General features: G+C 32.5%; 1 protein-coding gene across 1 annotated transcript; it reads right to left on the bottom strand.

Annotated features, from left to right (window-relative positions):
* Positions 1–9,736: 9,736 nt before the first annotated feature.
* On the bottom strand, positions 9,737–14,036 carry LOC115959079 (chloride conductance regulatory protein ICln). The gene is made up of 7 exons (XM_031077376.1): positions 13,704–14,036; positions 12,793–12,916; positions 11,356–11,470; positions 11,129–11,188; positions 10,943–11,002; positions 10,775–10,860; positions 9,737–10,080 (listed from the first exon to the last, which is right to left on the bottom strand). Exons 1-7 carry the CDS (start codon positions 13,868–13,870, stop codon positions 10,009–10,011), a joined length of 684 nt encoding a protein of 227 aa, XP_030933236.1. The 5' UTR covers positions 13,871–14,036; the 3' UTR covers positions 9,737–10,008.
* Positions 14,037–15,444: the final 1,408 nt, after the last annotated feature.

The following is a 15,444-nucleotide window of genomic DNA, read 5'->3' as shown; positions in this document are numbered from 1 at the left end:
ATCATTTTGTCTTTCAATTTTTTCTAACATCTCTTTTACTATGCCTTTTCTTATCATTCCTTTTTCTTTGTCTTCATCAATTATGTCTATGTTCTTCTTTTATATTATATCTATAGCATTAGGATTCTTTCCTTTGTTTTCTATACATGTTGTTCTTTCCTTTATTAGGTCATCTTTCTTATTATTACTCTTTTGTCTTTCTATGTCATCTTCTTCTTCCATTATTTCTATAGGACTACTTTCTACTTCTATCATTCCTGACTTCTTTTGCACTATGTGACTATCTTCTTTACTATCTGCCAGAGTTGTTTTTAGTGTCTTTACATCATTTCTTTCATCAATTGTCTCTATTAGGCTATCTTTTTTACTATTTTTATATATGTCATGTTTATAGATATGTTAGTACTTACTAAGTTATTCTTTTGTCTATTATGCCAATTATCTATCATGGTTTTTGCTAAAGGTGATCTATGATGAGGTTCAAAATCTCTTTCTTTTTCTAACTATAATTTAAAGTTTTCATTCTTTCTAGTAAGTCCAAAAAACTATCATTTTTTCTTTCTACTTTAGTGCTTGTTATGTCCACAATTTCTAAAGATTCTAATTTTTTATTAATCCTGTCTAACAAACTATTATTGTGTCTATTATTCTATCGGTTGATTTTATCTCCTGTTAATGTACTCCAATTATTTGTGCTATTATTATAGTTATAATCATCTATATCACTATCAAAATCAAAATCTGTATCATAATAATCCATATTACTATTTAACCAACTATTGTCTATATCTCTTATGCTATAACCTTCATCATAATCTATATCATCATAGTCCATGTTTCTAATTAGTGTATGCCTAGCCTAAGTGCGAACAAGCAAACAGATGATGAACTGATAATCAAATTTATTCTATTTCCAAGCAATTAATAATTACTGGCGGAACTATTACTAACCACTGGTATCCTTGCTATTGGGACCACCTCCTCAGGAAACTCCATTGTGGGACCACCAAACAATGCCTGTCCATCGGCTAACAAAACGGGCTGACCAATGCAAAACTATGGTCTGCCAGCAAGTGTGAGGCTAACCAACACTATCAAGGAGCAAGTCGTGGCTATAGTAGTAATATTTGTTCCTAGTAACTTCTTCATTGCAAAGAAATAAAACTCATTCATCTACCATCCATGGCTCTAATACCATTGACTACCCAGGAGAGAGCACAGTAATAATATGGAAGCATAAATAATGATAAAATAGATAATAAAGAAGAAAACAGCAAAATAGATATATTCAAAATAAGTTAAAACTGAATATGGAATATGAAAACAGAAACTAGCAAAATCTTACTTGAATAAAAACTTCTGTCTTTGATTAAAATTGAAAACGTCTGTCTTTGATACAAGCTTTGAAAATAAAACTCTATCTAAAGAGTTATAAGTTTACAACGTAAAATATGTCTTTGAAACTGAAAGGTTACAAGATTATGTCTATTTGAAGGGAAGGGTTACCAGATTACAAAAGAGAGGGAGGATTACAAGAGTCTTTCCAAGGGAGGGAGAGGGCTATCTTCTTTCAAGAAATTGAACCTTTAATGAGAATTGAACCTTCTATTTGAACCTGTCTTTTGTCTTCGTAGTTTGTCTTTTTATAGATGAAATAAACCATGGTAAGTCTTCAAAAGTAACCTGAGTAAGTAAAGTTAACTCAAGTTAATTTGTCGATGGAAACTTGTAGATTATTGTGAAAAATACTATTCATGCGTGCTGATGAACAGACTGTCTTTCATAAAGTGACTTTTGACAAATCTGTCCGGGAATCTGTCAGGGTACTATTAATGCGTGCTGATGAATACTAATCTGTCATAAAGTGATTTATGATAAATCTATCTGCTTTTTTCTGGAAGCTATTCACGTGTGCTGGTGAATAGTGGTCTGTCACAGTTGTCTGTCTTGGAGAGCATTTTGTCTTGCTTGGCATGTCTGTCTACCTATCAGTTTGTATTCGTGTAGTTACCATAATCTAGCGGATCAGGGTTATCTTCATACTGCTCATGCTCATGGAGTACTCCATAATTGCCACACAAAATGCAGTATGAAATAGGAAGAAAGGTAGGAGCACGATTCTTTGACATTATTCTGGGGTCTATAGTAATCTTTCTTTTCCCAATGAGCCTCCTTGCTGAAGGTGTTGGTCCATATACAGCTATCCTCTTGGTGTAGCCATATAAGTGGAAGTCATGATCTAACTTTTTCTGTACTTCATAAATCTTATTGCTCATGAAATTAGACTATTCTTGTGCCAGAGCATATGGATCATCAAGTGATAGATAAGTCTCCCCTGTATACCAGTAATAATCAGGGCTACAACTAAAATCACTTATGAGAACCAAAATGTGTGCTAGCCGAGCTTCCATATAGTAACTAGTATTCTAGGCTGGGAGAGTGCTCCAAATAGTAAGCTTCATATAATTAAGTCCTCCAATTTGTGCAATTGCTTCTTGGATGACTTTAGGAAATAAACTAATCTGAATTCCAGAAGTTAGAATTAGTTTGCTAATAAACCCTGCTTCTTGCATTTCAGATAACCATGAAGGATCACAAATCACTGGATCCTCTGTCTCTGTGTTGATAAGTAATCCTAGATAGGGATGTTGTGCATCATAAACTCTTTCTGTTTCTCCAAAGCTTTCATACTATGTGGCTTTATGAGATAGCCATATGTCGTCTGTCATGTCTGTCCTGATAAATGCTGTAAAGACTAAAACTTTAAAAAGATACATCCATCTGTCATAAGAACTGGTTATAGCTTTATGAGTTAGGAAATTCTGTTGGATTTCAAGGGGTAAAGTTCTAATGGCAAGTCTCGTTTTTTGCTAAATCTTAGGGTGGAGCTTTGAAAAGCTTGTTCCTATAACATAGCTTTTCATATACTGTGGTTCTGTCTTTATGGAGCTTGAATTTCCATCCACCTTACCAAGGAGTTGACTACCAAGTGCTTCAATAAATTCACTAGTGCTAACAAGATGTAATTCCAAAGCCTTAAGGGTCTTTTGGAATAAGGGTTTCTGTCTGAGGGTGAAGGCTGCTTGGAAATTATCAAGAAGTAATTTAATATGAAAGTTTGTAAATTCTCCGTCCTGAAAAGTGAGATTAGTGCGGAGCACTTCTTGCAGAATTTCACTTTTTCCATCACATGAATACATTGCCTTTGCTAGCAACATATCCTGAGGGGATATTGTCACTATCGAGACGCCTCCATGCTTATCCGAAATCTTCACTGAAGCCTTTCGGATTTCTTTGGGTTGTACCGCTGGTGTCTTGCCCTTTCCTTTCATGTCTGCCTTGGAGGGTCTTTTATTCATTTTAGTTTGCAATTGGCTTTTGATAAAAGGATTAGTTGGTATATCATTATGTCTTGAAACAATATCTTGAAAATAAACATTTCTTTGCAAAACTTCTTTAAAATTTATTTTAAAAACTTCTCTGTCAATGTCTTTCTACAAAATTCCTTTGAAATGTTTTATAAGAAAATCATTTTTAAAATTTAAAGTATATATTATAGAACAAACTTTTCTCTACACCTTTGTGATCTTGCTGAGTAGTGGTATAAAAGTATTCATAATGAAGTCTGTCAATGTCAGAGTGTCTAGAATTCAAAAACTTTACAAAGTCTACCAAAATTCTATCCGTTTTGTATGTCTTACTATATATCTCATTCTGCAAGAATATGTGAAATAGAGCTTCTCCATAAAGTCTTCCATCAACCACTATAATAGTCTAGGGAAAATTTGTCAAGGACTTGTGATTAACTCTATCTGTTAAGAAATTAAATATGTCTTTGTTCAAGAGATTACCACAATTAATCTTTTCTTTAATGATTAGTAAAGGAGAATCTGTCAAGACTTCTTTTATTAAAACATCTGTTTTATGAGTATTTGAGATTACTGTAAAATGTGTAAGTATGTCATTTATTATAATTTTACTTGGTATATCTGTCAAACTATTAGTCCATTCATATTGATTAAAAGAAATTGTAAGCATAGTCCTATCTTTTGTATCTTTTCCATTAAAGCCTTTCTCACAAGGTGGTTGTATTATATGTCAGTTCCTATGCCAAAAGGCAGTAAGAAGATTAGAACATATTTCTGTTTCTATATCCTGTTTAAACTTCTTTATATCATTATCTGTCAATTGGTCATCAAGTGATATTTCTATCTTTTTCTTAACTTGATCTATCTCTTTTTGATTAACATTAAATATTCTCATTAGTTCATTTATTATGTCTTTCTCAAAATATAATTTACTGATTTGTTTAGCAATTTTATTGTGTCTATCACATTGTTTTTTAGTATGTCCATATCCTTTGCATTTATGAAAAATAATATATCTGCTATGTCTGTCAATTCTTTCATTATCTGGTAACTCAATAATATCTAAAACTGCTACATCTCTTTCTATCTCTTTTTTCTCTAAGGGTGAATTCAAAATTTCCATCTTTTTAATTAATTCTGCTAAACCATTATCTTGGGTAATTTTAGTCTTTCATCAATTTCTTCCTTTAAACTATTACTTTTCTTGGGACTATTATTTTTCCATCCTTTGTTGACTAATTCTACTAGACTATTTCTTTGTCTTTCCTTTTCTATATCTCCTTTTATATCTGATTTCTTACGTATAGCTTCTATCTTTACATCATTTTGTCTTTCAATTTTTTCTAACATCTCTTTTACTATGCCTTTTCTTATCATTCCTTTTTCTTTGTCGTCATCAATTATGTCTAGGTTCTTCTTTTGTATTATTTCTATAGCATTAGGATTCTTTCCTTTGTTTTCTATGCGTGTTGTTCTTTCCATTATGAGGTAATCTTTCTTGTTATTACTCTTTTGTCTTTCTATGTCATCTTCCTTTTGCATTATTTTTATAGGACTACTTTCTACTTCTATCATTCTTGACTTTTTTTGCACTATGTGACTATCTTCTTTACTATCTGTCAGAATTGTTTTTAGTGTCTTTATGTCATTTCTTTCATCAATTGTCTCTATTAGGCTATCTTTTTTACTATTTTTTATATCTGTCATGTTTATAGATATGTTAGTACTTACTAAGTTATTCTTTTGTCTATTATGCCAATTATCTATCATGGTTTTAGAGAATTCTTTCAAATTTATTATTTCTGCAATATTTTGTTCATTTATGTTTGTGGAATTATCATGTTTAATTTCTTTACTTTCTTGTTTTACCATTTTTGCTCCTGTCCTTAAGTCTTGTAAAGTTACTAGTTTTATGCCTATTTCATCTTGTTTTATTTTTGTCTTTCCTTTTTTTTTCCTTTTCTTTCTTGGCTTTTTCTTTCTCTTTCTTAACTTTTTCTTCTTTTACACATTCTGTAACATGGTGTCCATATTTTCTACACTTAATACAAGCAATGGGTATGTTTATAGAATCTTTCAATTTTAGTAAATAGTCTTTTTTGTCTTTTAGGTGATTAGGTAGGTTATCTATCAATTTCATTATTATGTCTTTTTGTTTCCTTTTTCTTTTATTGACTTTGAGTGGGTTGGTTGATCTTAATGCTGTCTTTTGTTATCATTTTCTGAAACATCTTTTTCTAATGAAGGGGGGGGGGGGGAGATCTATCATGGGTTTAGAGAATTCTTTCAAATTTATTATTTCTGCAATATTTTGTTCATCTATGTCTGTGGAATTATCTTCTTTAATTTCTTGTTTTAGCATTTTTGCTTATGTCATTAAGTCTTGTAGAGTTACTAGTTTTATGTTTATTCCATCTTGTTTCATTTTTGTGTTTTCTTTCTTAGCTTTTTCTCCTTTTCCACATTCCGTAACATGGTGTCCATATTTTTTTATCTTTTAAGTGATTAGGTAGATTATCTATCAATTTCATTATTATGTCTTTTTGTTTCCTTTTTCTTTTATTGACTTCAATGGGTTGGTTGATTTTAATTCTTCCTTTTTTGTTACCTGGTCTATCTCTTTTTGCTTAACATTAAACATTTCCATTAATTCATTTATTACATCTTTCTCAAACTCTAATTTACTAATTTGTTTAACAATTTTATTATGTCTATCACATTGTTTCTTCGTATGTCAATATTGTTTACATTTATGACAAATAGTATTTCCAGTGTGTCTGTTATTCTTCTCATATTTTGATAATTCAGTAGTATTTAAAACTAGTTTTTTGAAGAATACAATGAACAAGAAAGGAATAATTTAAGAGCCAAATATTATGAAATGGTGACAGACTTGCAGACACATTTTAGTTTCTTTGACTTTTTGGACTATCATAACAAAAAGATAAGTGTAATAGAGAAAACATTGTCATGGATGAAGACAGAAAATCATGAAAAGGTGTACCAAACTTATCCACCCTTTAAGTCAGTTATATTGAATCAAAGTAATGGAGTCCAAGTGTTGGCTACTCCTATTAAAAGACCTAGTCTAAGTGATGATAATAAGAACCTAGATAGCATAATTCAACAGAATAATTACACTAATATATATCTAAAATCAATTGTTCAAAAGCTGCAAGACATAGAAGACGGAATAACACCCCCTTTCACCTCCATAAAAAAGGAAAATGAGTCCAACATCCCTTTGTTTATCCCTCATGAAATCCCTCCTCACCCTAGATCACCTTTAAAGAGACCCATGACAGATAATCTACTGAATGAAATAAATAAGAGTAAAGAATAAGGTAAAATAGTATTTTCCACAAGACAGAAACCCTCAGACAGAAAACCTTATTCCAATATTACAAGCAGCCTTCACCCTCAGACAGAAACCCTTATTCCAAAAGACCCTTAAGGCTTTGGAATTACATCTTGTTAACACCAGTGTATTTATTGAAGCACTTGGTAGTCAACTCCTTGGCAAGGAGGATGGAGATTTAAGCTCCACAAAGACAAAACCACAGTCTCAAAAAAGCTATCTTATGGGAACAAGCTTTTCAAAACTCCACCCTAAGATTCAGCAAAAAACGAGACTTGCCATTAGAACCTTACCCTTTGAAATTCAACAAAATATACTAACTCATAAAGCCATAACAAGTTCTTATGAAAGATGGATGTATCTTTTTAAAATGTTAGTCTCTACAGCATTTATCAGGACAAACATGCCAGACGACATATGGCTATCTCATAAAACCACATGGTATGAAAGCTTTGGAGAAATAGAAAGAGTTTATGATGGACAGCATCCCTATCTGGGATTACTTATCAACACAAAGACAGAGGATACAATGATTTGTGATCCTTCATGGTTATCTGAGATGCTAGAAGCAGGGTTTATTAGCGAACTAATCCTAACTTCTGGAATCCATATTAGTTTGTTTCCTAAAGTCATCCTAGAAGCAACTGCATAGATTGGAGGACTTAATTATATGAAACTTACTATTTGGAGCACTTTCCCAACTTGGGACACTAGTTACTATATGGATGTCCGGCCAGCACACAATTTGGTTCTCATAAGTAATTCAGTTGTAGTCCTAACTATTACTGGTATACAAGAAAGACTTACTTATCACTTGATGACCCATATGCTCTAACACAAGAATGGTCTAATTTCATGAGCAATAAGATTTATGAAGTACAGAAAGAGTGAGATTATGACTTCCACTTCAACAGGATAGCTGTATATGGACCGAGACCTTCAGTAAGGAGGCTTATTGGGAAAAAAAAGATTACTAGAGACCCTAGAATAATGACAAAGAATCGTGCTCCTACCTTTCTTCCTATTTCATACTGCGTTATATGTGGTAATTATGGAGTACTCCTTGAGCATGAGCAGTATGAAGATAACTCTGATCTGCTAGATTATGATAACTACGTGAATACAAATTGATAGACAGACAGACATAATAGGCAAGACAGAATGCTTACCCGAACAGATGACTGTGACAGACCACTATTCACCAACATGTGAATAGCTTCCAGACAGATCTAAGACAGTCCAGATAGATGTTCATAAGTCACTACTATTCATAGAAAGATCTAGAAAGATATTTTTGACAGATACTATTCATCAGCACACGTGAGTAGTACCCTAACAGATTCCCAGACAGATTCATCATAAGTCACTTTATGAAATACTACTATTCATCAATAGTATTTTCCACAATATTCTACAAGTTTCCACCAACAAATTAACTTGAGCTAACTTTACTTACTCAAGTTACTTTTGAAGACTTACCATGGTTCATTACATCTATAAAAGGACAGACTCCGAAGATAGAAGACGGGTTCAATTCTCAGGTTCAAATTTAAAGATCCAATTCCTTGAAAGAAGATAGCCCTCTCCCTCCCTTAGAAAGACTCTTGTAATCCTCCCTCTCTTTTGTAATCTTGTAACCCTTCCCTTTAGATAGACATAATCTTGTAACCTTTCAGTTTCAAAGACAGATTTTACTTTTTAATCTTGTAACTCTTCAGACAGAGTTTTATTTTCAAAACTTGTATCAAAGACAAACTTTTTCAGTTTTAATCAAAGACAGAAGTTTTTATTCAAGTAAGATTTTACTAGTTTTTGTTTTTATATTCCATATTCCATTTTAACTTATTTTGAATATATATATTTTCTGTTTTCTTTTTTATCATCTATTTTATCATTGTTTATGCTTCCATATTATTGCTATGCTCTCTCCTGGGTAGTCAATGGTATCAGAGCCATTGGCTACATGTGGTATTTGTCATTATAACACTTCCATCCGTCTCTTTTAACAACTGTTAATATTTTATTTCTGTCATCATTATTTAAATAGTGATCCCACCAGTCTTTCAATTGGCCAGTAAAACCAGTGACAATTAAATGGGCTATCTGGTGGTCTAATATTCCATGATTCTTATAAACATTAGTGAGCAAGGTCATTTCATGTAAAAGGTTTATTATTTCATATTCTGATATTCCATCAATATTCCATTCATATATCAAATCTAGCGAATAAGACGAATTAACAAAAGTATGTCTTTCTTAAAATTGTAAATCAAGGGAATTAGGTCTAGGATACCAATTCTTTTTGGGGTATATATCATCAATTCTTCCTTTTTTGCAATCTTGCGATGAATATCCTAAAGTTAATTTATTTCTGTAAATTGTGATTCTAAATTATCTATGTCTGATGAATCTGTCAAGCCTGTCAGTTGATTGTCTTCTAATTCTTCATCCTTTGAAGACTTAGTTCTTCGTATTGTATTTAACTTTATATCTTTGTTTTTTAGTGACTCCATGTCTTTTTGTGGGAACCAAAGAGTTGTAATAAGAAAGATGATCTAATAATGGAAAGAACAACATGTATAAAAAACAAAGGAAAGAATCCTAATGCTATAGAAATAATACAAAAAAAGAACCTAGACATAATTGATGAAGACAAAGAAAAAAGAATGATAAGAAAAGGCATAGTAAAAGAGATGTTAGAAAAAATTAAAAGACAAAATGATGTAAAGATGAAAGCTATACGTAAAAAATTAGATATAAAAGGAGATATAGCCTGTCTTTGTCAAAAGGAAATATGTGAAGTAAAGGCCATAGACTAGAAGACCTTTTTACATATACACTGTTATATAGTGAGTCTTCTTTTTCTCCAAACATTTAAACAACTATGAATGGAGGTATGTTTATGTTTGTTTTGTTTCCACCGCACTCTAAATTTTATTATTCTTACAATGAGGTCCAAAATCCGAATTTATAGTCAATACTAAATACAAGTGATAGTGTAAGCTAATCATTAAAGGTTTCAAAAATCTCATGATTTGCATGTTAAATCCTTGCTTCTAGTTACTCTGAAAATTGGATTCCACAAAACCTTATAATTGGTTAAAGAGAAAGTAAACAGAAAATAGTGTAACATTGCTGCTCTTTTGTCAGGAAGTTTATTTTAAATATACCTCCAATGATGGTTCACATATACAGCAAGACTCTAGGTACAGGACAAGAAATGGTACATAACATAAGAATAAAGAAAACTCTAGAAGCTGCAACATAGGAAGAAATAGAAGCTCAATGATGGCCCCTTTCATGGTCATCATCCATCTCATCAGCATCCTCAAATCGTTGATCGTTGATTTGAAGCTGTAGTGGAATAAAATAAAATCAATCAAACATGTTTTAAAAGTGTAAAAGTAACCAGGATTGGAAGATACTGCAAATATTCGGATTTTCAAAGGCAATCAGATAGATATATACAGTATATCATCAAATCATCATTACTGCATTAGCCAAACTTACCAGCAATAAAGAACCAATAACCAATATCAAAACAAATTATAAAAGATGTAGTCGACTAAATGAAAGATCTGGACAAAATATGTGGTTTCTCAATGATCATGATATTAAATGCAAATATCTACCTATCACTTTGTTCAGAATAAAAAATATATCTTCAGAATATACTGTTGCCCCACCACACACCCCCCCCCAAAAAAAAAAAAAAAAATCAATTACCAAGTTCTTGCAAAGCCTTCAGAAGATTCTTGCACTCAAACAACAGCCTAAGATACTAAGCACATTGCACATTGCTTCATTTGATCTACAGTCTCACAAGTTTTTATCTAGCCCCCACCAGTTAAATGCCTACCCGGATCATATGAAACTCTAATCCTCAATCTCATACCAAAAATTTGAAGAAATCAAGTACATATTGAGAGAGAGAGAGAGAGAACTCATGAATATCATAGGACATACAATGGTGAAAAAGACTATCATTTCATATGGCACTAAATGTAGGAGCACCAAGACAACAAAAAAGGTGCACCAACAGGCCTACCTCAAGCACCGTACGAGCTAGGTCATGATCCCCATTTGAATGACCAATTGAGTTGGTTGGATCTTGAGAGAAATGATCGCCTTCCTCTGAAAATACAAACATGTTATAAAGGTGTATATTAATAACAAACAAACACACAAGCATCAATTTTAACTGTCCACCCAATACCTGCTACTTCATCTACCATTTGATCAGCACTAAAAATCCAATTGTGCTCCTCTTCTTCTCCTGAAGAAAGCATACACGAAAAATTAAAGGGTATGCAGCTAAAGAAGAAAACGTAATTAATATAACATCAAGAAAAATCAGAAATTCAAAACAATGTCCAATTCAGTATAAAAGAATGATACTCACCATCAATTGGTTCAGGATTGAGCTCAGCACATTCACAGAATATATCAAACAGAGTATCCACTATCACACAAGCAACATGGATATTAGTTACCCTTTACCAATATCAAGAAGAAAAATACAACTGTAAAATGCAAAATGGCATTATTGTTCTAACAAAAAAAGAAAAAGGGCATTGCAGTTATTTTAGTATTAAGCTGCAGGACGAAATAGAGAAGATGGAAGAATACATTGGCTTGGATCTGATGGAATGAGCCTCATCTCTGTGATCTTGGATAAATCCAAGGTATCGCTACTTTCTGAATCTGAGCCCTCAGACTCGTCTTCATCAGCTTCCGTTTCAATCTTCAAACAAAACAACAAGCAATGTCATAAATCAAAGGGGGATAAAGTTGAAAATTTCTATAATGGAGAAAGACAAGTGGATGTCTAGTAATTTTAGAAGGGACAGAATTGATGCAAAGATTGACTCAATGTACACAAGTAACACAACTATACTGAGAAATTCTTACTAAAAAAGAAAAAAATATATGGAAAAGTTTAGATGTGCCCAATATATAGGGAAACGTTCCAGATATGATTTGCTTATGGGAATTGATTAGCATATAACCTGTACGTTAATTTATGAATTTCATTATTGATCAGAATCATCTCTTTGCATCGAAGCTCAATGACATGACAACCAGAACTGATTTGAAATTTCTTTTTTGATACAAAGTTTTTTTAACATTAAAGATTGTTTTGGGTTTTATTGAAGAAAAGGGATATGGGCACGACTTGAAAGTTATTTTGAGATCTTCTTGGAACCTTAGAGAGTCTAGGTGTGCCCTTTTTTTTGGTGCTAGACAGATTGGGTTCAGTTTGAGTTAGCGGAAACTCCTAAACCCTTGTCTGTGTGAAATAGATCTAGTGCATATTAAAAAATGCAACCTAATTTGATGGTCATTTAGCAAACTCAGTATATCTATTAGTAACATGATGTCGTGACGTGGACTCATTACAATCCCAAGGAATGAGGGGTTAGAATAGGCAAGCTCTTGATTACCGAGATTCTGTAGAATAATTTTAAACAGATAAATTTCTATCATGTAGGTCAAAAAAGTAGTGGAGATCATAGGTCAGCTGAACTTGGGTTGAGAGTCAACCTATCACTTGACCAGAACATATTGGATGAAGGGAGCCGACAATAGATGCCTACCAACACGTTTGGAGAAGTTGACCTTAGATATGGTGCATAATCAACTCATGATCAACATCCTATCAAATATGGATCATGAATTCAAGAAAAGACGGTAAGCTCTAAACTCTAAGCCAAGAGTCACTAGCATATGCAAAGCTGAAATACTTCAGAGTATAATACAACTTAAAAGACAGTTTGATGTTTCACCCAAAAAGGAGAGCATTGGCAATAAAGCCTGAAATGCCTAGTTTCAAAGCTATATTGGGCTGTAGTCATGGTACATCATGATCATCAATTGTTGAATTTTAAAAATTGGTAACTACATTCCCCAAAATTCAAAACATAAAACAATAATTTTTTTAACCCAATTTATTGACAATAAACATTTTAACCTAGATAAGACATTTTGAACAAGATAAACCCGAAACAAAATCATTAAATAATCATTGATGACTCAGTAAATTGATGGATTTTAACAATATCGTACCTGAGTATATATGCAAGGAGAGGGATAGGCCTCAGGGTCCCTTGAAACCGCATGCAACGACAGAGACAAGAAATCAACTGCATAACCTTTGGTCTTATCCACATCACTCAACCACACAACTTGCCTGCAAAAGCCCATCAACACATTGAAGCATTGAACACACTGCATAAAATCTTTTCATTAACACAAGCAAGTAGAATACCCTACCTACTACCTAAGCCAAACCAAAGACTACCACTAGGCCTACATTTGTTTCAGTGATTCTCCTTTTAGACTCTATTGATAGGAAAAATTGAAGAAATTTTATCACATATCATCTACTAGCTTAGCACCTCCACACCAAGAACAATACTGAGGGCAAGGTCATGGGTTCAAGAGCATCATAAACTAAGAAGCTAGGAAGCGTGAAAATTTCATTTAGGTGGCATACCAGTGTTATACAGGCCATTTCATGTTATAACTTTTCAAAAATTGCTTGTGTTGGCATGCCATACCGTACCCATGTCCGTGCTTCCTAGCAAAGAAGCACAAACACTCTAAAATCCAATGTCAAACACGCTCGGGACAATTAAAAAAAAAAAAACTTTTGATTTTATATATGTTTTTGAAAAGATTTTGATAGATTTTATTTATTATTAAAACTAAAAAAAAAAAAAAGTGTATCCCAATAATTGCAGTGTCCATGCTTCATAGAATGCAGCTCACCCATACTCATGATGAAATCTAAAGTAATTTTCATCAAAATTCGTGTTTTTTGATGTCCAATAGGAACATATAAAATCCTCAATTTTCTTTTCTATCCCCACTTTCATTTTACCAGTGCAAAAAGTAGTGGATTCACACAACATATATACATACATACATATTCAGAGAGAGAGAGAGAGAGAGAGAGAGAGAGAGAGAGAGAGTACTTGGTGGAGATGTAGAGAGTGCCAGGGGAAACAGGAAGGCGATTCCCGAGAACGATGGCGACAGAGTGCTGTACGTGCATGAGCTCCTCGCCGTTATCGGAGTCCAGAACGGGTTCTCCGGCACCGTCTCCGACTCTCTCTGTGAATTCTCTTAACCCTAACACCATTTTCGCTTTTTTCCTCTCTCTCTCTCTCTCTCTCTCTCTCTCTGAATATGGGCTAGGGTTAGTGGAGTGGTGGTTCAGTTCTGGTTCTGGGTTTCCTAGGGTTTTTGGGGGTTTTGGTAAAAGCGCCAAATTGTATTGCAAAACGTATGAAGGCGAAGACGACAATATGGGCTTCAAATCAACCGTCTGTGTGTGAAGAGCCCAATTCCAAAGCATGACGACCCAAAACGCCGCGTATTGACATTTATTTTTTATTTTTTATTTTTATAACTCATAATAATAATAATATTATGGTAGCTGGTTAAGAGACTGTTAATGAGATATAGAAGATTACTTGAAGACATAGACTAGATCGGAACATTTGATAAAACAAACTAATTGGATATTATTAGAATCTCTCTGAACATCAGGAAGCAGTGAAGCAATAGTAGACTTTGAAATGACTGAAAGCCAAAAGAATCTCTTTGAACATCATCATTTACGCATGGAGTAGTGGAGCAGTGATATATATATATATATATATATATATATAACACCAATTAAAGAATAAGAGAAAAGCTAAATATGAAATGGGTAATTTTTGTGAACAATATGGTTTGCCCCCTATTGCTCTTTCTAGGCAAAAAGGGAAAAAATATGATAAAAGTCACAAAAATTATAGCCATAAAAAATATAAAAAATACAAAAACAACTCTGTTAAACCTAATCATTTTTGTGCTAAAAAGAAAAATGTTTCTAAAAAATATGATAAACAAAGGTCAAGTAATGGTAGATGTTTTAACTGTGGTAAACCTGGACATTTTAGTAAAGATTGCAAACAAAAACTTGGTAAGTTAAAGAATAAGTTTAACATGTTAAATATTAATGATAAAGATCAAGAAGAATTATTCAGAATCCTTGAATCAAACAATTAGTCTGATTCTTTGGAAGATGATTTTTCTTCTTCATCTGATTCTTGCTATCAATCTGCTACTGATTCTTCTGATTCACCTAATATTAAAATTGGTTGTAGAGATTCTTGTTGCAATGTTATTAAATCTATTAATGTTCTCACTAAAAGTGAAGAAAATGAAAGTTTAATAATCCAATTGATAAGTCAAATCCAGAACCCTGAATTGCAAAAAGAATATCTGGATAAGTTTAAGAAAAATTTGATAAAAGATGAAACTAGTAAAAAATTAAAATCAACTGTAAGTTTTGAAGAAACTTTGGAAAGATTTAATAAAAAGAAATCCAAAGAATTAACTGTTAATGATCTTCAACATGAGATCATTGTTGTTAAACAATAAATAATTGAATTAAAAAATGAGTTTAAAAACATTAAAAGTGATAACTATAATCTCAAACAAGAATTGTTAATGTTAAAAATTGATAAAAATCTTAATAAATCTGATGATGAACAAGATGAGCACAAAGATGGAGATGAATCTAGTCAATAGGCTTTTCTTGCTGATAAAGGTATTATTGATAATTCCCAACTCAATCTTGTTAATAAATTGCTTCCTCCAAAATGGTTTACAAAAATTAAAATTGTTGTTTCTCATGATTATCATTTTACTGTTATTGCTATGATT

The sequence above is a fragment of the Quercus lobata genome, chromosome 9, assembly GCF_001633185.2.
Source record: "Quercus lobata isolate SW786 chromosome 9, ValleyOak3.0 Primary Assembly, whole genome shotgun sequence".
Taxonomy (NCBI): Eukaryota; Viridiplantae; Streptophyta; class Magnoliopsida; order Fagales; family Fagaceae; genus Quercus; species Quercus lobata.
The sequence above is the reverse complement of the archived record's forward strand: the minus strand, read 5'-3'. Positions and strand labels throughout refer to the sequence as shown.